We start from the raw sequence: 26,322 nt of genomic DNA, 5'->3' as shown, positions 1-26,322 counted from the left end.
GGCCGTTGTGTATACCCTTTGCTAAAGGCCCCCACAAACCTGGATCTGACCCTGAGGGCATTAACAGATAAGGATGTTTGAGACAAGTCACACTGAATTGCTTGTAAACAGTAGGCTGTAGGGTTGTAGAAAAAGTCAGATCCAATCCAACATGTTCTAATCCAACAAAAGGATTGTCAGATTGATTAAGATAAAAGATTGTCAGATTCATTAAGATGCCCCTTTTCAAACAGTCAGATTGTCATGTTGGATTTAAGTTGGAACATAGGAACATAGGAACACAGGAAGCTGCCATATACTGAGTCAAACCATAGATCCATCTAGCTCAGTATTGTCTACCCAAGCAGGCAACAGCTTCTCCAAGGTTGCAGGCAGGAATCTCTCTCAGCCCTATCTTGGAGATGCTGCCAGGGAGGGAACTTGGAACCTTCTGCGCTTCCCAGAGTGGCTCCATCCTCTGTGGGGAATATCTCACAATAGCAATAGCAATAGCAATAGCACTTACATTTATATACCGCTCTATAGCCAGAGCTCTCTAAGCGGTTTACAATGATGTAGCATATTGCCCCCAACATTCTGGGTACTCATTTTACCGACCTCGGAAGGATGGAAGGCTGAGTCAACCTTGAGCCCCTGGTCAGGATCGAACTTGTAACCTTCTGGTTACAGGGCGGCAGTTTTACCACTGCGCCACCAGGGGCTCACACAGTGCTCACACATCAAGTTTCCCATTCATATGCAACCAGGGCAGACCTTACTTAGCTAAGGGGACAAGTCAGCTCTTGTGGTAATATAGATTTTTAGGTTTCCCATCAGAATCAATGGGGCGGGGGTGAGGGAGACTCCTTAATGCCTTGGAAGAACATTCTCAAGCTTCTCGAGGTGTTAGTACATGCTAATAGAATTGTGTGTGGAATTTGAATGAGATTCATCTACTAGGATTTATAAATTCATTTTAAAAGCTTTCTAAAGTGCTATAATTGTTTTGTGGCAGAAAGTTACAAAACATGCAGGAATTGAATCCCCTACCCTGGCCATTAAACATGCTGAGTTTGAAGCAAATTGCTCCTTGCCTTTATATGAAAGGAATACTCCCTCCACTATTTTTTGCCACCCAGTTTCTAAGAGATCCATTAAACCAATATACATGGGTTCCAGACACTTTGGACTTTGGATCAGTACCAAAGACAATTGAACTAGCAGGCAGGTGCAAGAAAGAGGCAGGCAAGCAAAAGCACTTGTATGCACAGTAGCTTGGCACCTCACTGTAGGCAGAGAGCAGGGCGCAAAATTTAAGAGTGCAGTCAGAATTGAAGGAGGAAGCTGAAAGGCAGGCAGGTGGCATTGGTGGTGGAGAGCAGCAGGCAGAATAATTCAGATGCACAGTAGCTGCAGGCATAAATACCACACTGGCCCAAGATGTGGCCCAGTGGTGGCTCTTACCTGAGGGCAGAATGGGTGGCACCCCCTGAAAATACCTGGAAATATTTGTCAACCATCTCCTCTGTCTGTCTTCTGTAGCCATTTCCCTATCTGCCTCCCTGCCTGTGCATCTTCCCTGCCTACAGCCTGGCCCCAGTGTTTATGTAGGGTGGGCAACAATACCAGAATTTTGTGGAGACCAATAGGAACTCACAGAGTTATTAAAATTCCAATATTAATGAGGCAGGAGCCAACTGCCAAAATTCCAATATTAATGAGGCAGGCATGCCTTTATTTTCAGAAGCTGGACAGAGCTTAAAACGCCCTGAGAACCAATCAGAAGGCACCATGCTGATTGACTCCTCAGGAGCCAATCAGAGAGCCCCGAGAATGGGGAAGTCTTTTTCTTTTAGCTACTTGTATTCTATTCAGTAATCTTTTGCAGGGTCATCCTGCAGAGTGTGTGTGGAAGGAGTCAAGAGGGAAAGGGAGGGAAAGGGAAAGAGTAAATGGAGTTGTTATGCAGAGGGCTAACCAGGTTTTTCTCTGGATTATGGCCACTACAACATTAATATGTCCACTGGGGGTTATGGTTAATTGGACAAAGATCAAATTTTAAACAACAACAACAACAATAATAATTTGTGGCTTGCTAGGATGGACACCCAGGCTAGCATGAGCCCCTGGTGGTGCAGTGGTAAAACTGCCACCCTGTAACCAGAAGGTTACAAGTTCGATCCTGACCAAGGGCTCAAGGTTGACTCAGCCTTCCATCCTTCCGAGGTCAGTAAAATGAGTACCCAGAATGTTGGAGGGCAATATGCTAAATCATTGTAAACCGCTTAGAGAGCTTCCAGCTATAGAGCAGTATATAAATGTAAGTGCTATTGCTAGTGCTATTGCTAAATGATGGGCCCTCAAGGTGGGCAGAGAGTGGCAGGCACCCAGCTGTTCAGTAGGCATGGAGTAAGGAGAGGGTATCCCATGTATCTTTGCTTCCCATGGTGTCCTCTAAGTTAAAGAAATAGTTCATAGCTGCAGTAAAGATCACTGAAAAACCTGTGATGTTTCTATTATTTATGTATGCATTTTTGAAATAGGCATGCAGAGCTGCCCTTGTAACTTCAGAATACATTTGTTCTCCACTTTTGTAGCTGATCTCTGCTTTACCTGTGACTTATCTAGATCTTACTTTTACATGTATAGCCTGTGCTTCCCACAAGAAGGCCAAGTGAAGCACTTGGTTACATTTATCCTCCAAACAGCCCTATGAGGGTTATGCTGAGAGATAAGTGACTGTCCCAGAGTCACCCAGTGAGTTTCATGGCTGAATGGGGATTTGATTTTCCCCAGTCTAGTCCAGTACACTAACCACTGTACAACTCTGGCTCAGAGTTCTTTCTTATTGTTATTTATTATTAGTAGTATTCATTTTTTAAATAATCAGGCAGAGAGAGCTCCCCTGGTGACTTCTGAATGCATTTACTCTCCACAGAAGCAACCTCTGGTCTGTGGTTTACTTGTGGCCTGTACATTGATCCTGCCATGTTAAGCACTATAAAGCAACTGATGTTTTCCATATTTCTCTGTATCTCTGCTGATGAGCAATTGAGATTTGTGTTTGTGTGTTTGTATTTTGATCCCACTCATTAGCTACAAATCTGCACTTTGCCTAGTCCTAGTTCTATCTCCACAGCTGCCCACAATTGGCTCCACCTCTCACTACCTGTGGTTCCACCCATCACCTGCCCTGCCCAGGAACCACCAGCTGCCAGTGGTGTGGTCAGAGCTGAACCAACCTGCTGAAAGGCAGGCAAGTGGTATTGCTGGCAATGACAGAGGTGGCAATGGTGGCAGCAGTGACATGCAGAGGTAGAAGAGGAGGCTCTAAAGTGTTCACAATGGCTCAAACACATAACCATGCCAGAGGTTTGGGTTTGTGGTCATCCAAATACAAGAAACCTAGGTTCCATTAGAAAAGTGAACCAGGTTTTCCAGTCACAAACCTGAATTGGCACCCTCGGTTCCTCCTTGGTTTCGCGGCAAAAATTCTGGTTGGAAAGCAGTGGTATGTCATCCAAAGGATTACAGCTTTTGGAACTGGAGTTGAGGGTAGGAAGTTCCTCCCTCTCTCCATCTCTAATTGGCTGTCATGGCTCTCCTTCATGAGAAGGAGGAATCCCTCAGCCAGTCCCCTCCACAGTGTCCCACACTCAGATTGAATCATCTGGGAGTGCAGCAGGGAGAATGAGGGCAAATATGCAAAAGAGGCCACTGTCTCCACTGAAGAATGGTTCAGTTAGAAGACTATGTTGAAGAATGCAGCATTCAACTAAAAAGGTTAAGTAAACAAGAAATTTGTTAAGAACTTTCACTGTAGTGAAAATTTTATAGTGAACTTTCTTTTCACTATAATCCTAATTACCATCTTCCAAGTTAGCCCACTTCCACCTCAAACAGTCACATGCCCACCATCTTGAATTGGGGTGGATGACATCATCACAAACTACACCATTGAGGTGTCCCTTTGTGTCCCTACAACTGTACCAAATTTGGGGCAAATTGGTCCAGGTATTGTGAAGTTATTAGGTGCGCGCGCACACACACACACCCCTGGGTGATCTCATATGCTTACTTCCCTAAAGGAAAGTAGGCTAAGAAATTGAAAGTCAGGGGAATTCAGCAGCTAAATGAGGGTGGAATTCCCTGAACTGCAGCTTTGGGAACCCCAGCTCTGGAAGGTGTACCTGCAGGAATACCAGCTATTTTACCAAGCCAGGATCCAAGCAGCAGCAACAGCATGTCACAACATTGCCTGCTGTGTTGAACCTGCCTGCCTCTCACATGGCATATTAGTCAATGAAAAGGATTTGAGGATTTCATTATTTGTTTCAATTTCAAAACAAACCACAGAATCCTATTCATGCACACCCCTAGTCCAGACTATGTTTGAAAACCCCTAGCAAAGGAAATCCCACCACTGCATGAAAGAGATGGTGCTGCACTGTTGTACAGCTCTTACAAGTAGGAAGCTCCTTCTAATAGCTAGTCTGAATCTTCTTTCTTGTACTTTCAACCCACTTATTCTGATTCTGCCCCCAGAAGTGACAGAGGTCAAGCCATGGAGATTTAGCCCTGGAGATTTAAATTCACTTAAATTGGCTATGTGTTTTCTTACCACATTTCTAACGAAGGGTGATTTCTCCATTAGTACAACTGTTCCTAGGTTGGGTCATTTTTCTATTGTAGGAGAAGACAGAAAATAGGAGTTAAGCAATTCTGTCTTGTAGGGGTATCCAAAGGAACTTTTGTGGAGGGGATATGTAAATAAAAATCAACACACAACAGGTTGTATCCAAAGTTAATCCTGTTTAGAGAAGATCCATTGAAATAACCAGATTTAAGTTAATAATGGCTAAGGTGGCAATCTTATACCTACTTACCTGGGAGTAAGCCCCATTGAATTCAGTGGGACTTACTTCTGAGTAGATGTGCATAGGATTACATTGTAATTTAAGTACTATTATTTCAGTGGATCTACTCTGAACAGATCTAATGGATCTACTCTAAACAGGACAACCCAATAAATATTTTAAAGGGGCACATGAGTGCCCCTTGAGTTAAGGTGAGTAGCAGGAAAAAAGGTTCTGCCGTTATAAGCTTCAATATTGTATTGCTTATAATTACTAGACAAGGTTTACAAATGTGCCTAATTTGAAAGCAACAGCTTTAGCAACAGATTGAGGGAAGAGAAAGCAAGACCCGTAAACAAAAAGGGTGAATAATGATAAATGTATAAACAACCAGCTCTCAACACACATCAAAATAATCATACACAACTCTATGAACACATATGAAAATACATGTAAAAATACAACAAAATGCCAAGTAGAATAATGAAATACAATGGAAAAATGAAAAACCAGTTTATGTAGGTGTCCAAACACAGTCCGAGATGTCTTCAAAAATGAGAAATTGAGAAGTACATGCAGTACTTGTGATGAGTCTTCAAATCCAAAGAGAGGAAACAAACTACTCAGTGAAGTGATGAAGATGCATGTTGATCAAATCATGATTCCTTCATATGAAGAAAGTAAGCAACCTGCTCTGCAATGACTAGCAATAAAAGATGGTGGAAGACAAGGCACACTAGGGAAAGTCACACGACAGCCACCCCGGGATATGGAGCTGTTTTGCCAGGAGCTTCATCAGGGGCTAGTTCCCATTAGAAAAGGACAAAAGTAGAAAACTATCTCTTATATGATCAAATTTCTCCAAGCATGTTAAAGCCTCAGGATGAACTGGTTTTTCATTTTCCCATTGTATTTCATTATTCTACTTGGCATTTTGTTGTTGTATTTTTACATGTATTTTCATATGTGTTCATACGGTTGTGTTTGATTATTTTGATGTGTGTTGAGAGCTGGTTGTTTATATATTTATCATTATTCACCTTTTTTGTTCATGGGTCTTGCTTTCTCTTCCCTCTCCTGTTCCGTGGACCCCAGTTTTTCTCCTTAGCAACAGATTGAGCAAGTTAAAAAGTGCTGAAAATTGACACTTTGTCCCCTTTTCCTCAAACACTATCTGTCTATCTGTCTATATATCATATTTATATACCACCTGACATGTGCATCTCTAGGCGGTGCATCTTAGGTGGTATAAAAATATAATGAATAATAAATAAAAAACATTTATGTGTAGTGTTTATCCACGTGTATCATACATTTCATTCAAATCTGGTGAAAATGACTGATGTATTCTGTTCAGGCTTGTCTGGAAAGAGTGCCATTTAGTGGTTTATTGAAGTTTTGATCAGGAGTTTAAAAGTTATTATGGTTTTCCTACCCTATTAAAGTCTATGGCTAGCAAGTGCTGGTGATGTTATAGAGAGCATGACCAATCTGACAATGAAGTTAAAATGCTGATAAGTTTGCCAGTCAAATTGAAGTTCTGCTGTCAGTATTCTGACAGTGAGGGGTAGCCTACAAGACACTGACGAAATTTTGAGAGATGAGGCAGACACTGAGGCTGTCCACACAAGCAGACCTACCCTGGCTTGGGCAGCCCTACCTGGGTAGAGCTGCTCATGTGAAGCAACAGAATCAGGGCCAATCCTGGCGCTGCTTCCCTGGGTAGCCTGAGTTTTTTTACTCAGGCTTTTATCTGGGTAAAAGGACACAAGTGGGCCCTTTTACCCAGGTCTGGCATCATGTGTCTGCTGGGTATGCAGGCAGCCTGAGCAGCAGAGGCGTAACTATAGGGGGGGCAGGGGGGGCACGTGCCCCGGGTGCCATCTTTTCTGGTCACATGGGGGGCGCCGCCATGACCAATTAAAAATAAAAAATAAAAAAAATTTTTTAATACAAATGTATCCTGCTCAGTGCAGCAGCACTGCAGCAGTCAAGGGAGCGTGTCAGTGCCCCCTTCCCTACGAGCGGTCCCTTCCGCGCCGCCTGCGGGCCCCCCCATTGCTTTGCTGGCGTCTGGTGGCCAGTCAGTGGCCTGGCTTGGCGGCGGCGGCGGGCGCTTGTGAGGAAAAACCTAAGTATAATGTAGTATGTTGGGGGGGGCGACGGGGGGGCACGGTGGGGGGGTGCCATTTCAGTGCTTGCCCCGGGCGCCGTTTTCCCTAGTTACACCTCTGCTGAGCAGACACAGAGCCAGGTGCCTAGAATGCCCAGCTTGAGGGGAAATGGCTCAATGCACTGCACTCTTCACCTGGTGCATTAAGGGATATCTGCAGCCCGAGCATCGTTTTCTAGGCCTCCAGAGATCTGTGCTGCTTGAAGCAGCACAGATTGTGTGGGCACATGAGCCACATGCTGCACAGGAGTTCAGTAATCATCTGGGGGGGGAGGTAGGTTTGACCCTGCCTTCCCCTCGCCTGTCCTCCCTGCCCCAGAAACGGTTGTGGGAATGACCTCACTGTCCACCTGACAGTTTATTGAAGAAAGGATAGGGGGAGCGGGGAGAAAAGGGATGCTGCAATTCTGGGCAGGCTTACTCCATCTGAGTAATCACTTTGAGCAATGATATTTGATTTACAATGCATCTCAATCATTTTTGGATATCTGCATAATCCAAAGGAAGTAATTACAAACTTTGATAGTATGTTTCCTTAGATATATTCCTAAAAGATGCAATATGCTAAGCGACCCTAAGAGGAGTCACAAATTCAGAAACAAATCTAGTATTTGTTGTCTTAGTGATAGAACACATTTACCATGTGATTTTTTCACATAACTTTAAAACATATTTTATTTACAAGAGTAAGCCCATTTTTTGAGAAAGCAGCTCTTTATAAGATCCCAAGCATTTTTGAAAGTTTAAAATAGAAATAAAATTTATTATGAAACAAAAATCCAGAGAACTTCAGTTTAAAAAATTAGAAACAACATGAAACTAAAATTGTAAATAAATTTAATACATATAATTATTAGCTACATATCACATACAGGACTCCCTTCCCAGAGGAAAAGAGATAGGTGCACTAAATCCCAGTCCTAGGGTTGGCTTCAGGTTGGAAGAGGCCTTTGGCATGTGAGCATCAGGGGTCGCTGTGGAAGGATAGTTTTACCTCAAAAGGAGGTTGCTTGCGGAACTCAACAGTAGGTTGGCAGTTTCTTCCACCCTCCCTATTGGCAAATACGGAGATGAGGGGAAGGTGTGAACCTGCCACCCCTGCTGGTGGTGCTGCTTCTGAAGATTATCCCCATTTTCTGATTCCCTATGGTCGAGTAGAGGGTCGGGTCATGTGGCAACAGCAGCCCCTCCCCCTCCCTCCTCCTCAGCCTGGAAAACGGAGGAGGGGAAGCTGCCACAATGGCACACATTCATTCATTCATTCATACATGCATTCAGGGGACAGCCTTTGAAGACTGTTTGAAAGCTTCTACTGGTTTAGGACACTGCCGCAAGGATGCTTGTGGGCAGTATTCACGACACAAGACTTACACCTATCCTGCTGTGTCTCCATTGGTTGCCAATTTCCTTCTGAGTCAGATTCAAAGTCAGATTCAGTATTGACTTCTAAACTTGGGACCAAGGTGTCTGTTATAGTGCATTCACCCATATTAATCTGCAAGGGTCTCTGACTATCAATTCTAGCCCTTCTCTCAGCCCTGCCATTGGCACATATTTGGCTGGTGGGGACCAAGGATAGGGCTGTTTCAGTAGTGGCCCCCTGCACATTGAATGCCCTCTTAGACAGCTTCGTCAGTCTCCCTCTTTGACTAGTTTTAAACAGAACTTGAAAACCCTCCTTTTAAAATTAGCTTTATTAAAAACAAAAAAAGTTGGCTGTAATTTGGTTTCTGGTTCTAATTAGCATTTTTTAGTCCCAACTGCTATTTTATCTTATCTAATTGCTGTTTCCTGGTCTAATTGCTTACTTCATGGTTAGGGTTGGTCTCACAGTCACATCTGACCCCTGCAGGGGTGGTGGACCTGAGAATAGTCCGCCCGAGAAGGCTAGTAAGAGTCCAAAGGGGCTTGGAGGGTTTTGGAGTTGGTTCTGATAGTGATTCTGTTGATGCCCTGGTGGATCGCTCTTAAGCATCCTCTCCAACCCACTTCAAAATTAGCTCCATGGTATAGGGTTACATGAGCTACATGAGCTGAAGTGGCAAGGTAGATGACTGGAGAACAAATGGAGGAGGACTCATCTTGAATTTGATAAGACACAGCATAGAGCCCATTTGAAGGCCTATGCTGTGGCAATATATGCAGCAAGGTAGTGCTTTTATTCTGCGCGTAATGCGTCTGCAAGTTCTCATCCAGCAGAAATGTTCCAAATTGTTAGGGGTTTAACTCAAGCCCCTTCTGTTTCAAATCTGTTTTCAGAAACAATGTCTCACTGTCTCAAAGAACTCATTCAATGAGTTCATTCATTCAAAGAACTCAATCAATGTCTCAAATAACTCATTCAATGAGTTCTTTGCAGATAAAATATTTTGCATTTGGGCTGATCTAGATTCCAATATTTATGCAGGGCTAGTTAGGGAGGTGTCCAGTAGTGGTTTCTTATTATATTATAAGGAACCCCCGAACCTGAACTGGGTGTCTGTGATCGGGCTGAAAAGGGGTTGGTTTGGTTTGGGGGTGGTTCAGTATTGAACCACTGAACTGGCCCTGTTCGATGTCACACATCCCTGATCTCAATAACCTGCCCGTAACCTTCCCTAAATCCAGTTTGAAATGGGTCTAGATATTGTAATGTAAACCACCCTGAGCCACTTTAGGAAGGGTGGTATATAAATTGAATGAATGAATGAATAATTTTATCTGCTGCTGTCTTTTGTAGTTTTTTATGTCTTATTGTGGCTTATTTTTCTAATGTAAGCTGCCCGCAGAATAGAATAATATTATTCTATTACAATATAATAATAAACTACTCCTGCTAGCAAACAATGCTGTCTTTTGGAGAGGCATAATTAAAACAAATACATGCATTCTTCCCACCCCTACCCTCATTCATCAGTGGTGTATTGGCAAATGGGAGGGAAACTTCTTTGGTAGCAGCAGTTCCAGTGACAGTTCTAGATCTTCCCATCAGCTTCCCCATCAGTAGTGGCAGCTACGTCCCTCCCATCTTCAGAGGGTGGATAAAACAGGAGCCACAAGCGCTTTTGCTGATACATGGAAAGCGGTAGAGCTTCTGCCACCATTGAAAGGCCCTCTCCCCTGCCATCCCAGGGACCTCTGGGAGGAAGCCCATTCACCAAAAGGGAGGACAGGAAAAGGCAGTGGTGGTAGGAGTCTCTCAGCCAAAGTGAGCACTGAAGCTTCAGGAGTCAGTTGGGTGGGCTTTGGTCCCCAGGCTGATGCTTGATTTGGCAACCCTTGACACCAGACCTGACATATATAAATGTGTATATAAATGTTATACACACCTACTCTTTCAGAAAAAATGCAAATGAAGCATATTGATCTTTACCTTTGTTCTAGAGTTTAGAACACATGAAGCCAATTGATGACTGCTGGATTGGTAAAGCACCAGAAAATCGGGAAAAGAACCGATATCGAGATATCCTGCCATGTAAGTAAAATAGACTGTCAGTATAGCAGTCCAAGGAGTAAATGGGAAGAACTACATGTTACTTGATCAAGATCAGCTTTAGCCTTGATCAAGATCAGCTCTAGATCAGCTTTAACTACATCCTGACTAAAGAAGCAAGAATGCAGCAGGACATTGCTCATAATGCAGCTGGAAGCTTCCCTACTACTATAGCATACATGCGGGGTAGGGGTGGATGATTTTAGCAAATCCACTTTGCCTTTGGAAGTGCCCTTTATCTTCTAAAAATGTGTCCCTGATGGCTGTGCAATCCTCAAGGACATATTTTCATAAAGCATAGGGCACTTCCAAAGGCAGAGAAGATGAGTAAAAATTGTTTTGGGGAAGAGAGCTGGTCTTGTGGTAGCAAGCATGACTTGTCCCCTTAAGCTAAGCAGGATCCACCCTGGTTGCATACAAAAGGGAGACTAGAAGTGTGAGCACTATAAGATATTCCCCTTAGGGGATGGAGCCACTCTGGGAAGAGCATCTATGCTCCAAGTTCCTTCCCTGGCATCTCCAAGATAGGGCTGAGAAAGATTCCTGCCTGCAACCTTGGAGAAGCTGCTGCCAGTGTGTGTAGACAATACTGAGCGAGATGGACCTATGGTCTGACTCAGTATATGGCAGCTTCCTATGTTGCTATGTTCCTATGTTTTCCCCACCTGTCCATATGCAGCATGGATGTGGTAGTGGGCAATTCAGAATGCTGGGCTTCACATGATTACATGACACAGATGATACCTTATGTCAAGACTTGAACTCCCAGAAGAGCTGGTCTTGTGGTAGCAAGCATGACTTGTCCCCATAGCTAAGCAGGGTCTGCCCTGGTTGCATCTGAATGGGAGACTTGATGTGTGAGCACTGCAAGATATTACCCTCAGGGGATGAAGCTGCTCTGGGAAGAGCAGAAGTTTTCAAGTTCCCTCCCTGGCTTCTCCAAGATAGGGCTGAGAGAGATTCCTGCCTGTAACCTTGGAGAAGCCACTGCCAGTCTTTGAAGACAATACTGAGCTAGATAGACCAATGGTCTGACTAAGTATATGGCAGTTTCCTATGTTCCTATGTTACCTTGCACCTGATAGGGGTGTGCACGGAACCGGACCGGTACAGTTTGGTCTGGCACCCCCTCGAATGCCACCCCCCACCTGTACAGTTAAGTCTAGGGGGGATTTGCGAGTTTGCTTTTAAAATTTATTTTAAAATTCTTTTTTCAAACTCACCCCCCCTGGGGGAGTTATCCAAGGGAGTGTTGGTGGGGGTGTCTGTGGAAGTTCCGCCTTCCCCCGCTGGCCACCCTTTAGTTGCAATGTTCTTCGGCCTGTTTGGGAGCCTTTCCGCCTGGCATGACAGCCATTTTGGAGGCTGCCGCACCTATGCAATGGGCCTCTGCATGTCTTGGGTCATGCCAGGCCACACAGAGGCCCATTGCGCAGGTGCAGCAGCCTCCAAAATGGCCACCATGCCAGGGGGAAAGGCTGAAGAACTAAGGGAGGCCAGTAGGGGGAGTAGGAACCTCCATGGATCCCTCCATCGCCTATGAGAACTCCCCCAGAGGGGGTAAGTTTGGAAAAAAAAATAACAAATGAACAAAACAAAATCACAAACCCTCCGAACTGGCCAGGGGTATTTGGTCCGGAGTCGGAGCGAACAAGGAGTGGTTCAGTTAGACCCAGAACAGTTGAACCAAACCGGTTCAACGTTGAACCTGTTTGCACATCCCTAGCACCTGATACCAAGGAGTTTCAGCCTATGTATGCCCATTCATCTCTAGGTACCAGTCAAAACTGCAAAGAAGCCCTTTAACAACAAGGCAGAGAAAGTCTATTATTATAGTGGCTAGCTTTTGTTTGTTTTTTGTTTGTTAAATTTAAATAGATGTTGCTGATAGTGGCTGACATCCAGACTAACGCAGAATAGGTGCTCCAGTGTTGTGCTGACGCTGGGGGTAGGGTAATTTTTGTCAGTCTCCCCTTTGTTCTGAAGCTCACTGTGTCTACCAAAAATATTTCCCTGAGGGCTGTGTGGCCCTCAGGGACATATTTTCAACAGCCCCCTAGCACTAGCACAGTGTTAGCAGCATGAGTGCTGTGTTCGTCAGGATGCCAATTTTAGTACAGTAATATTTAAGTGTGACCAACTTGTGACCCTGTGACCAAAGAAACTGGAACAATAATGATAATAATGGAATCACAAAGCTTTAGATTTGGAAGGGATTTTTCAAGTCTTCAAGTCCAGCTGTCTGTTCAGTACAGGGAAGTGCTACAGCATCCCTAACACATCCATGCAAGTTTTTCATAGGACCACCACTGCACATTTATTTATTCATCCATCCATCCATCCTTCCATTATTCCATCCATTTTAATACAGCCCTTCCTAAAGAGCCTCAGGGTGGTTTATCTACTATCAAACAGCACTTAACAGTTAGGACATCCTTCCTACTGTGTAGCCTAAATTACTTTCTGATACTTTCAGCAAGGCTTGAGAAGAAAAGCCTCCCTCCCAAAAATTTCTTGAGGGTAGAATATGGTGCTCAAATTTTGTCAAATTTGTAGGGAACCCTTGAATTTTAAAGACTCTATATATCAATGTGTTGTTTTTTTCCTTCAGCAGCTGGCTCATGTACCAGCTTATCTCAGTCAGGGCTGCTCAGTTTTGGCCCTCCTGCAGATGTTGGCCTACAGTTTCCATAATCCCTGGCTATTGGCCACTGTGGCTGGGGATTGTGGGAGTTGTAGTCCAAAAACAGGTGGGGAGGCTACATTCAGCAGGCTTGAGCTATTTGAACATGATGCTTTTTTCCAGCATACCCATTCAGGATGCAAATATCGAAAAAAGCAATGTCAGCCAGCCCACCATTTAGGGAGGCAGAAAGAACTGAGACTTCACTGATTGTTTATTTTTAATAATAAAAAATTAAAGCTGATCACTCCACAAGTGGCTGATAGATTCTGTTTTATTTAATAAAAGTTCTAGTGTGCCCAGAACTGGACCGAACCTGGTTCAGTTCGAGTCCAGTTCTACTTGAACCGAACTGGGTTTTCGGTTTTGTGCACACCCCTATTTGAGGGTAGGGTTATCCTAAGGGCTAACATGATGCGCAGCATTAAAGAGAGGTAACACTACACCTCAAGGCTGCTGCAGAGTTGGAAGGCAGCACCAACACTGTTCAAAATCGGCAGTTGTGCTTGCGGTGCTTCCTCAGTTTTCTCCATTTGTGACAATGAGGATAATTGTGGAAGTACTGCTAGTGCAATCACCTGTTCTCAACAGTGTCAGAGCTGCCTTCAGACCCTGCAGCAGTCTAAGGGCACAGCATTATGACTCCATAATGCTGTACGTCATGTAAGCCATGATTTGCTCCTCTCCAGACTTCTGGCAACACATCCATTTGCCAGGACTTCTCAAAGATTAGACAATAACTCTGATGTCACATCTGTGTATTCTTCATTGTGGTCTCTGTGTATGGATTTGCACCTGCACAGAGCCAAGTTTCAGAATTTTCCAGAGCTTCACCATATTAGTTTTTTGGCAGGAGCCCCACTTGTTGATACTCCAGTAAAGCACCTCTTCTCCTCAGTCTTTTGTCTGCCACTTGTCAGTAAATGTGTCTTCAGAGCTGTCTCTCCTTCATGGATCAGCTTTACCTTTAAAAAGGGCAGGGTATTCCTTTATCTTCTGTCGCTTACCTTCACTTTTTATTTCCACCTACTTCTTTGGGTTAATGCAGTTTTCCCAGTCTGTCTCTTTTGCATTTTACTTTTCATTCACCCCCCTCCACCCCCACCCCACCATCCCCTGGGTTAGTTTATGTCCCCCCCACCCTCAGACATTTTTTTCCTCAGGCAACCCACTGTCTTATAGCAACAAAGATTGCCTTCATAAAGTGTACCACTTGTAGGAGGAAATGCCCTACCACACAGGTGGTCACATCAGGTATCTCTTTTGTCTGGGAGAATCACACAAAACAGTGTCTTGACTAATTTGCCTGAATTTCACCAAGCAGGCACATCGAAATAGAACCTCCAGATTTATTTATGTTCAACACATTTTTATACCATCCTGTACACAAGTCCCTGGGCAGTTCACAATCTAAAAACACAACAATTAAAATATTAACACAATTAAAAGAGTTTAAAATACAGATAAAAACTCTAAACTTTAAAACTATAAACTAAAATCCTGACTAATCAGGTATGTTTACATGTCCTTAAAAACATTCAGAGTAGAGGAGGCTCTAATTTCATTAGAAAGCACATTCCAAAGTCCAGGGGCAATCCTAGAAAAGACCCGGTTTCAAGTTGCCACCAACCGAGCCAGTGGCAACCACAACTGGACCTCCCCAGATGATCTTAATAAGTGGCAGGATACATGAATAAGAAGGCATTCTCTTAAATACCTTGGATCCTAGCTCTTCAGGGCTTTATAAGTTACAACCAACACTTTGTATTTTGCCTGGAGCTTTCCCACACAGGGCTGTTACTGCAAATCTCTGCACAGAGAGAGAGAGAGAGAGAGAGAGAGAGAGAGAGAGAGAGAGAGAGAGAGAGAGATTGGCCAGGCTTACCCCAGAGTGCATGAGAGATCTTTGGAAGCACCTCCCACACAAATTGGACTTTCCCTCCCAAATTTCAACTCATCCCGATTTATGTCCAAGTTTTAAAAATCCTGTATTTACTGAGTTTTTCTGAATATGCCGGACCAACCGCCAGGGAGAGGTACTGATGTAGAGTCTTCACATTTGGATTTGGGGTCCAAATCTCTCTCCCTCCCATCACCCCAGATTCTATTTCTAACTGAATTTTCCAAATCTGAATATATTCAGGGCAAAAATGGGATCCCGGGGGCAAAAGAGTAGACTGGGTGGTAGTGCCCACTGGGTGGAAGCTACCACTCAAATTTCAAAGAAATTGGGCAAAGGGGTGATTTTTAAGGAATTTTTGAAGTTGGTGCATCTTTAATCTTTCCCCCATAGGGAATAATGAGGATTTCAGCAGCCTTATAGCTCCACGTGGGGGGCACTAGGGTGGCCCAGAGTGGGTTGTGGTGAGTGGTAGTGCCTAAAGGGTGTCCAATGGGTGCACAATGGGTGCAAGGAAGTGGGGTCCTCCAGGGTAAGCAAGAAGTAGGGATAAACAGCAAGATAGCCAAATTTGCAGATGACACCAAACTATTTAGGTTAGTGAAATCGAAAACAGATTGTGAGGAGTTCCCAAAGGATCTCTCCAAACTGGGTGAGTGGGTGACAAAATGGCAAATGTGGTTCAGTGTTGGAAGTGTGAAGTGATACAAATTGGGATGAAAAACCCCAACCATGTATATGCTGATGGGACTGACCAGGAGAGGGATCTTGGGGTTGTGGTGGACAGCTCATTGAAAGCATTGACTCAATGTGTGTCAGCCGTGAAAAAGGCCAATTCCATGCTAGGGATCATTAGGGATCATTATGAAGGGGACTGAAAATAAAACTGCTAATATTATAATGCCCTTATACAAAACTATGGTGTGGCCACACTTGGAGTAGTGCGCACAATTCTGATCACTACATCAAAAGAAGGACATTGTAGAACTGGAAAAGGTGCAGAAGAGGGCAACCAAGATGATCAGGGGCCTAGACCACCTCCCTTATGAGGCAAGGCTACAACACCTGGGGCTTTTTAGTTTAGAAAAAAGACGACTGTGGGGAGATATGATAGAGGACTATAAAATTATTCATAGTGTGGAGAAAGTGGATAGAGAGAAATTTCTCTCTCCCACACATAACACTAGAACCAGGGGTCATCCTATGAAATTTATAGCTAAGAAATTTAGGACCAAGAAACGGGGGTATTCTTTCACACAATGCATAATCAATTTGTGGAATTTTCTGCCACAAGATTTGGTAACAGTCAACAACCTGGATGGCTTTAAGAGGTGTTTGGATAACTTCATGGAGGAGAGGTCTATCAATGGCTACTAGTCGCAGGGCTACAGGCCACCTCCAGCCTCAGAGGCACGATGCCTCTGAATACCAGTTGCAGGGGAGTAACAGCAGGAGAGAGGGCATGCTCTCAGCTCCTGCCTGTGGGCTTCCAGCGGCATCTGGTGGGCCACTGTGCAAAACAGGATGCTGGACTAGATGGGCCTTGGGCCTGATCCAGAAGGGCTGTTCTTATGTTCTAAGGCTGTTTGTGATGAAAAATAAGAGTATGCAGGTGTGTGAAAGAGTATCTGTGCCTGGATGGGCTTTCTAGTAATCCTATCAATAATTTCAGCAGATACACCTCGTCTACGTCACTGACTCATCCTCTTTGTGATGAAGAGACCATTGCTTCACTATCTTATCTACTTTTCTTCCTGCTTGGTTAATAGCATGTTGTTATCTCCTGAAAGGAGAGGGGAGTGAGTGAGGCAGTTCACTCTAGAGTGCAGAGCTGTCTTGGATGAAAGATAACTATAGTTAGTTATATTCTGGGCTCTGCTTAGATAAGGCTTCCGCATAGGGAAGGGGCATACATCTGATCCCCATTCCTATTTGCTTTATTTGCAGCCAAATCTAGGGGTGACTAACCCATTGCCAGCTAAGTGACCTGTCCCCATGTGTACCATAAACAGAGAGCTCATGTTGTTGTGATGCTCCTGAACATATCCAAATTGCAATCCTCAAGCCCAGAGATCCAACTGCAAACAGGGAGGCTTCTGATAGCCAGGCAGAATAAGCACAGCTAGTAACAACCTCCTTCAGTCTTTCCCACATCTCTCTTGCTGTATTTTTGTCTTCTATATGATAGTTTAACTGATCACTTACAGTCAGAGATACATGTTCCATGGCTTGCTTGTTTGCAGAATCCCATTCTTGTTCTCTGTTGGTCTTTGTTCCTCCAAAACACAAGATAGTCCAAGAGTATGCAGCAACATTTTCACTCTGAAGGACTATGTTCTGCAGTTTGTTTCATGAAGCAGCTCAACAGTGGGATGCCTCCCCACAGATGCAACAGTAGTCATCTTGTGTAGTTTTCTTGCCTACAAACTCTTTGTTATTTCACAACTTATTGCTTCACAACTAGGCCCATAACCCAATGTTGCAGAGAAATTACTTATCCTCAATAAATAATAGCATTTTCCCAGCACAACATCCCACATCTCCTGTGATGTCAGGATAGGGACACTCTTCACACAATCCCATCCTGATCACATGTGCCAGATAACATCATAGCCAAAAGAGCCCATTATCTGCAGGCTGTTCCTGTTCTAGTTACTTGCAAAATTCTTTCTGAGCATTTTCTTCCCCATTCTGCCTCTGACACATTTTTTTTGTTCCAGGACTTGGCTTTGTAGTTTGTTTGTTTGTCATATTTGTATACCTCCCTATATAAAATCTCAGGGCAGTTTACAATGTAACCAAATAACTAAAACCTACAATTCATGTAAAAACACATTAAAATTACCATAAATAAAACCTTAAAACTGTAGAACATCATAAACTAAAAGTCTGATAAAACATATGTCTTTTTAAAAGCTGTTTAAAAACAGCCAAAAATGGGGAGAATCTGATGTCATTTGGGAGTGTGTTCCAGAGCCGCAGGGCGACCCTAGAGAAGGCCAGTTTTCAATCGCCACCAAATGAGCTGGTGGTAACAGCAAACTGACCTCTACCAATGACCTTTAGGCTTTATTTATGGTTTTATTTCCATCCATATTTATATGTATGGTTTTATTTCTATACATATTTAGTTTAAAGGTCATTTCATGAGGATAGCAAAAGAAACATGTTCTACCCAGTCCTCATGATGTAAAACCCATCTAATTCAATCTAGATAGCATAGTAATCTGAATCGTTCTTCATGAAACTACCTTTGTAGCCAGCTGTTTATTTCCAGGATTCTGGATTCTCTTCCAATACCTTGACCTTCTACAGGAAAATACCACGTGTGCCTCCAAATCCTTCACTTCACTTTACTATACTCTTTCTTGCCTTGTAGTCTCTTGAGATCCATTTGAGTTTTTTTCAGACAATATCATTTGTTCTCACAAATATCAGGAAACGCAGAAAACGATGGGTTAGTTTCAGCAGCCTCTATGTTACTACTACTACACATATTTATATACCTCATTCTGATCACATATGCCAGAGGACATTGTGTCTGAACCAGCCCATTATCTTCTGGCTTCTGGTTGTAGTTACTTGCAAATGAAAGTTCTCAAAGCAGTTTACGTGTGTATGTGTGTGTGTGTGCGTAATGAGGTAGTTCCCTGTCCCCAAAGGGCTCACTATCTAAAAAGAATCAGAAGATAGACACCAGTAACCGCCACTGTAGAGATTCTATGTTCAGTTGAATAGGTCCAGTTGCTCTTCCCCTACTAAATATTAGAGAGTTGCCACTTTAAAAGGTGCCTCTTTGCTCAGTAAGCAAGTTACATACCAGATGTGCCAGTGTAAGTTCATACTTACTTACTTTAATTCCCATTAATGTGGGGATTATTTCCTTGAAAGTAGCCCTGTGTCAAAATTTATATATTCATGAAAAGTTTATAGTCTGGATCGAAGTGAAAAATTTGTTGTTTCTTTGTTCCCAGATGATGAGACACGAGTTCCCCTTGGAGAGATGAAGGGGTACATCAATGCCAGTTACATTCGCATGCCACTGGGCAAAAAGCAGTATTTTTATATCTCCACCCAGGGACCTCTGGCTTGTACCATGAATGACTTCTGGCAAATGATTTGGGAAAATCACTCCAATGTCATTGCCATGATTACAAGAGAAATGGAGTGTGGAATATCAAAATGCCATAGATACTGGCCTGAGCCTCCCCATGATTCTGTGGATTTGATTCAGTTCCAGCTGCGACTGCATAACTACCAAATCCTGGATTGTTTTATCATTAGAATGATAGAAATGATGGACAAACAGGTAAGGCACACAGACTATACAAGAAAAATGATATAGATATAAAGTTTGAACTTTGCACATATTTAGAATAGCTTCTCTTTGTTCATTAAGCATTCCTTCTTTTGCCCCATGGTGGAAATGCTGGGAAGAACTATCAGCCAGTATCAGGTGCCTCCAATTTTGGTGAAAAGCCTCTCCCAGAGCCAGAAACAGAAAGGTCTGCAGCAGAGGCATATCTAGGGAAAATAGTGCCTAGGGCAAGCACTGAAATTGCGCCCCCTGTCCAAACATCTGACACCCATCTGATTCTCTGTACATAGTGCCAAACTGAATATGTGTACAGTGACTTATATTATGTTAATTTTTAAAAAATTAAAAAAGAATTATTATTTTTAATTTTTCAAAAAAATTAATTTAAAAAATTACCTGTAGCCCCTTTGGGGGGCTTCCTAAAGGCTGTGGGGGGGGTCTGCAAAGGTTTCCCCTCCCCTCTATGGCCTCTAGGGCCTCGCAGGGACCATTTCAGCATGTGCGGTGGCCATTTTTTTTAAAAAAATTTTTAATGGCCACTGAAAACAAAATGGCGACTGCGCATGCTCAAATGGCCTCTGCGAGGCCTGGCATGGCCTAGGGACTCACAGAGGCCATTTGAGCATGCGCGGTGGCCATTTTCTTTCCAGCAGCCATTTTAATTTTTTTTTTTAATTTTAGAAAAATGGCGCCCCCCTTCAAGTGGCGCCCGGGGCACGTGCCCTGCCTGCCCTACCCCTAGATACGCCCCTGGTCTGCAGGGGGAGGGCCTCATGGTGGTTGCTACAAATTCATCTGAATTGGAATGTCCGCTGCTCAGGGGTTCCAAACAGGGGTTCACCTAGGTATTTTCGGAGCCTGGATCTGAAGGCCTTTGGAGCCCCTGCCCCCCAGCAAGTTAAGCAGCAGCATCTAAAGGCCTTTGGAGGCCCCCTGCCTGCTGCAAATTAATCATCACCCTACACATACACACATACCATGACACACACAGTATTTTTAAACACGTGGATTCTTGAGGACACAAACAGCAATTGAACTCACAAGAATGTAAGAATATAAAAACAAGTATATTTATGCAAATATGCATTAACAGAAATATTTCAATATGAACTTAACATATTCCCACTAGGGATGTACACGACGATCTTCGGCGCCGGTGGGGGTAGAGCTTTAAGGGCGGGGGAGGGTGTACTCACCACTCCCGCCGCATTTCCCCCGCTGGCGCGCTGTCGGTTTTAAGCCCCTCGGGGCGGCAGCGTTCCTCCCTGCCGCCCCGTTTCTGCCGTGTGCGCACGCACACGCCGTGCACACGCACACTTGCGACTTCTGGCCACTTCCGGCCTAGGGCAGAAACGGGGTGGCAGGGAGGAATGCTGCCGCCCCGAGGGGCTTAAAACCGACAGCACGCCGGCGGGGGAAATGCAGCGGGAGGGGTGAGTAAACCCTCCCCCGCCCTTAAAGCTCTACCCCTGCCGGCCCGAAACGCCGAAGCGGCCCCTAGCCCGAAACGTTTCAGAGGCCTTTACAATGGCCTCCGAAACGTTTCAGGCACATGCCTAATTCCCACCCCACTCCCCACTCTGTCTCTAAAGGATCCAATATTTAAGCAACTGAATTTGCATGAATGTAAAGATATACCAGTCTCCTTAAGCAGATACACACTAACAGAAACATTCCAACATGCAACTTGACATAGTTCCATCCCATTTATTTACTTCCCCCCTCCCCAATATGTCTCCACGGAGTCCAATTTTTAACTGATCCAAAAAGATTTTGAATGAAGGGGGAAACTCCCATGTCTTGAAACTCATGTCTTCTGTATCTGCAGGATTGATCCACCAGAGCTGATCCAGCTATTCTGCTCTGTCAAGCACTTGCAGCTTTCCAGTAGGGATGTGCATGAATCGATTTTTTTGATTCGATTTGTACCCAAACCGAATCACCCTCGATTTGTTTTGGGTCTGAATCAGCCCCCCTGAATCACCCCAGAGTCTATTCGTACCCTCATTTTCCAAACCTGAATCGATTCAGGGCAAAAAAGGGGAGCTAGGGGGCAAAAGAGTGGAGTGAGTAGTATTCCCAGCGTTGTGATAGGGTGTCCTGCTTATATTGCCACCTGGAGTGTTTCTGCTTGTGCACATATATCACTGTTGCTTCCTTCTCAGAGAACAAAGCACTTCGTGCCCATCCTATCATCCTGTCCCTGCACCTGTCATCCTGCACCAGACTGCCAGGTGGGAGGAGCAAGGGACAGAGTGGGAAGATGGAATGTCCCAAGTGACTGCACAGCTTGACAGGCTGACAACTGATTTTAACATTTAAATGATTTTAATGGTAAACCACCCAGAGACACAAGTTTGGGGCAGTATATAAATATATTAAATAAATAAACTCCAGGATGGGGCATTATGGCATCCATGTTGTCAGGCAACTCCATAGCTGAATAGGTGACAGGAGGGGTGGGGCTGGTTCTCTGAGAGCAGCCAGTGAGAAGCATTACTGGCATAGGGCTGCCACATCCCTGGGCAGGTCTGCACTGCCACCTCAATGATTGCAGTTTAGAAATCGATGTGAAAGCACAATTATGGTGGTGCCCTGAGTCAGATGTAATGCTTTGGCGGCCAAACTGGAGGTCTCAGCCGTAAACCTTTGTGCAAACTGAAGGTTCAATTTGGAGTTTGGCGAGGCAAACTGAAGGTTGCTTTTGCTGCAAACGTGTGATTTCATGCATTTGGACGTAATGGAGTTCCAACCTCTTCCCCATTTAACTCCGGTTTAGTGTTACATATGAACTGGGCCATTCTCTTGCCCTTTTATAGAAAGGAAGCAAAAATCAAAGAAGTCTCTATTGTTTATGTGGCTAGCTGCTGCTGTTTTTCTTTATTTTATTCTCCTGAATCAAGCTGGGTGGTGGGGAATGTCATTTCTGAAAGGTCAGCTGAAAAATACCCTCATGAGAATTTTGGATAATATTCTGCTAACCACCCCTGCTAACTTGGCAAAGAGGCACCTTTTAATGTGGTAATTCTCTTTTATTTAGCCGGGGGGGGGGAGTAACTGGCCCTATCCACTCCAGCACAGTACCTCCAGTGACTGTTGCTGTTGTCTATCTTATGTTTCTTTTTAGATTGTGAGCCCTTTGGGGACAGGGATTCATCTCATTTATTTATTTATTATTTCTCTCTGTAAACCGTCCTGAGCCATTTTTGGAAGGGCAGTATAGAAATTGAATAAATAATAAATAATAAATATTCTAAAGTACAGAAGAAATTCTTCCTCAGAGAAATTTTGGAGAATGTTTTGGGGGCATATTCTGCCCTTTGCATATATTCTTTTGCATCTTAATTTTGCAGACTCAGGAGAGGCGTATTGTACAGCATCTTCAGTTTACATCCTGGCCAGACCATGGTACCCCCAGATCATCAGAACATCTTGTCAAATTTGTTCGGTACATGAGAAAAATTCACCAGACTGGCCCTATCGTTGCACATTGCAGTGCTGGAATTGGAAGAAGCGGGGTGCTGCTTTGTGTGGATATTTTATTGAACCATATAGAAGAAGATATGTCTGTAAGTTCAGTAAAAATCAGTTATTCAAGACATGATTATTCCTTGTTTATATTGCTGCAAACAATAGAAGTGCATCTTGCTGCAAGCCATCAGAGGCATAGTTTTTCTATAGAAATTGGTTGTCTAAGAAAACTCTAGAGGAGTTTATGCCTGGCATTAAGACCGAATTACAGATGTAGAGATGACAAATCCTACAACAGTAAATTGCAGGGTTGGCCCTGACCTACTGCTCCTGATGGCTACCAGGACTCTAGCCTTAGCAGGCATGCTTCCTTGATGGCATATGCTTGCAAACATCTATACACAAGCTGTATCAGAAGGAGACATGGTGGCTAGGCCTGGGGAATTGACAGCTGCCCCAGGCAAGGTAATGCAACAAGATTAAGGTAGGCAGACTTAGTAGGCTGGTAGATGTAGCATAATAGTTAAGAGATTAAACTATGAATTAGAATACCTAAATGGACAGAGAACAGATGTCAAACCAAATTTTTTTTTAATTTAAAGGTCGGTTACAAGTTCTGCCCCTGTTAAACCCAGTTACAAGTACTTGAGTACTTGAGTTAAACCCAGTTACAAGTACTTGAGTTTCTTAAACTTGTTCAGTTACTGTCAGATCCGCTCAGTGTATTATATGCAGAGGTAACTGCTTTTTTAAATACTCTTCCCTAATTAACTTTAAAATACTCTTCTTGTCTCTACATTTTTCAGATCTCCTCCCCAGCTAATTAGCTCTAACTTAACCTAAGCTCCACCTTGATTGGACTTATAAGGCTTTCTTACACAGCATCTTGATCCACAGTCTCCATTTCTAGTCCAGCTTTCATGCTCTGGAAGTTTGGCCACCACGAAATCCATGTTGCAGCTAGGGCAGTGTTCCCTGTCACCATTCTCTTTTCCCTTCACCACAAGCCCTCCACTGTTCATACTGTTGACAAGATATTGGCATTACTTTTTTTAAAAAAAACCTAGACCCTGAAGACTATACCCATTCAGTTTCTCCTCTTCTCTCTTCCACTTCCCCACCAATCCACTCTCTGGTTTCTCAGGTCTCATTCCTGTTGGTCTTTTAACTTGGGTCCTTCCTTATAACTAGAAGGAAATATAACTGACCAACGTACTACATGTATTGTCATTACACAAATCAGAGGCATCAATTTGCATAACCACTGTAGCATCTCAAGCCAAATTAATTCTTAATGGTGATGCAATTTCACCTCTTTCTCTCCATTACATAACCAAGCCGACCGGTTGCCTCTCCTATACAATAATTCGCAAACAATCTAACAGCTTCCATGAAGCTTTTATTCAGCTCATAATCAGGCAGACTGACTCTGGAGTTGCATGACTTCATTAAGAACATAGGAAGCTGCCATATACTGAGTCAGACCATTGGTCTATCTAACTCAATATTGTCTTCACAGACTGGCAGCAGCTTCTCCAAGGTTACAGGCAAGAGTCTCTCTCAGCCCTATCTTGGAGATACCAGGGAGGGAATCTAGGATATTCTGCATGCAAGCATGCAGGTGCTCTTCCCAGAGCAGCCCCATGCCCTTAAGGGAATATCTTACAGTGCTCACATTTAGTCTCCCATTCAAATGCAAACCAGGCTGGACCCTGCTTAACAAAGAGGACAATTCATGCTTGCTACCACAAGACCAGCTCTTGTCAAGTTTTTATCTTCTCTGGTGTTGTCAAAGAACAGCTCAGTCAAATCTTCATGAAAGTTTCCCTTTTACCTCATAAAACACTCAATATAGTCATCAACATATAATTCATAAGAAAGTTAGCCCTTTTCAGGTCAGCCCTTTTCAGGTTCTAGTTACTCCATAGTGAATAAACAGATAATTGAACCAAACTGGGCTCGTTTGTTCCTAGTAATGAAACAAATGCTAGACCCCAAAAACAAATCCAAATATTCTGTATTAACTAACTGATCAATCATATCTTTATCACTTTTCCTAGCAGCCAGAATCAGCAATGGAATTTACACAGAATGAAGAATAAAAACTGTTCTTCCGTGCAAAGTAGAATTTAAATTAAATCTATGTTTAGTCAAAGCTCTAAACTCTAACTGTTGCTTATGAGTACCCAGAATGTTGGGGGCAATATGCTAAATCATTGTAAACCGCTTAGAGAACTTCGGCTATAGAGCGGTATATAAATGTAAGTGCTATTGCTATTGCTATTGCTATTGCTATACAGAGTAAAAAGGAAAACTCCTATAGACCAAGCCTTCGGTGGTCAAGAGAAGCCACACAGCCTCCAGGTCTATCTCACTGGACTTTGAAGAAACTTTTTAATCTGACCCAATGTACAAGCATATCCTGTTAACTAGTGGCCTTAGTCCATACTTCCTTTACCCCTTTAGCTTGTGATGAGATTTCTGAGCCCAAAAAGCAAGTTCCTTCCTACTGTGCCCAAACAGGAAGTTCACTGCAAATCACAATGCAATTGCTAGAGAAGGTGGAAACAAGGGCATGGATGGCTATTTTTAACTATTGTCTAAAGATTATTTTTTTCATCAAGCTCAGCACCACTAATACTAGTGGAGAAATTTCAATCAGTATGGAAATCAGTTTCCATACTGATTGAAAAATTATGGATTTTCTATACATTTATTATCAAAAGGCTATGGACAGGGCAGATTAATTCTTGGACAAAAGGCTTCAGATGTTGGACGACCAAATGAACCGAGTCTAGTTTCCAGTCATATTAGGATTTGGAGGCTCCCCACCCACCGCCAGTTTTAAGCCAGCTGATTATCTATCTGATTTGGTAAATTAAAAATATTGGGTATCTTTTTCTATGGCTTGATTTAATGTGCTTCCGTCTGCACTGTGGGAGGGTAGATATAGTAAAGTCCCATAATATCAAGTGTACCAGTTCTTGTGATGCAGGAGTAGTTGAAACAGTGGGACATGTTTAACTTTATTTTCTATTGGGAGCCCCATAGCAATTTAGTTACCCCTATGCCAGAACGTTCAGGCAAATTTTATGTCTAATTTCTTCTCTTAGACAATTAAGCATCTATGGTTTATAGTGTAGCTAAGTTTTGTGCTATAGCATGTAGAATTCATCATGATTTAATTAAGACTCCATCTAATTTTTAGTAGTGGTCCAGGAGTATTTTAGTACTAGTAACAGTCCAGGAGTATTTTAGGTTTTTTAGCAAAGTTGAGATGTTTATATATTACCAGCTTTGTGTCTGTCTGAGAATGCTATATATAGATTTACTTTATTGTATGCTGGCTCCCAAGGAATCTGACTCCCAAGCATGTAAAAGATATCTCTTTCAGACTAAAGAATCTCACCAGACACTGACAAGGTAAAAGCTATGGCACTTGCTAATAGAACCTGCAGTAAAAAAAAACT

The 26,322-nt window shown here is 43.3% G+C and overlaps 1 protein-coding gene across 2 annotated transcripts in view; it reads left to right on the top strand.

The window, feature by feature from the left end:
• PTPN20 (protein tyrosine phosphatase non-receptor type 20) overlaps positions 1-26,322 on the top strand; it is a 52,148-nt gene that overhangs the window by 23,034 nt on the left and 2,792 nt on the right. For both annotated transcript variants that reach the window (XM_053304501.1, XM_053304502.1), the window contains exons 6-8: positions 10,372-10,462; positions 19,038-19,372; positions 22,735-22,950. In XM_053304501.1, coding sequence (XP_053160476.1) covers positions 10,372-10,462; positions 19,038-19,372; positions 22,735-22,950 — 642 coding nt within the window. The remainder of the gene's footprint in view (positions 1-10,371; positions 10,463-19,037; positions 19,373-22,734; positions 22,951-26,322) is intronic.

Source organism: Hemicordylus capensis, chromosome 3 (assembly GCF_027244095.1).
Source record: "Hemicordylus capensis ecotype Gifberg chromosome 3, rHemCap1.1.pri, whole genome shotgun sequence".
Classification (NCBI taxonomy): Eukaryota; Metazoa; Chordata; class Lepidosauria; order Squamata; family Cordylidae; genus Hemicordylus; species Hemicordylus capensis.
This window is presented reverse-complemented; position numbering and strand designations above follow the sequence as displayed.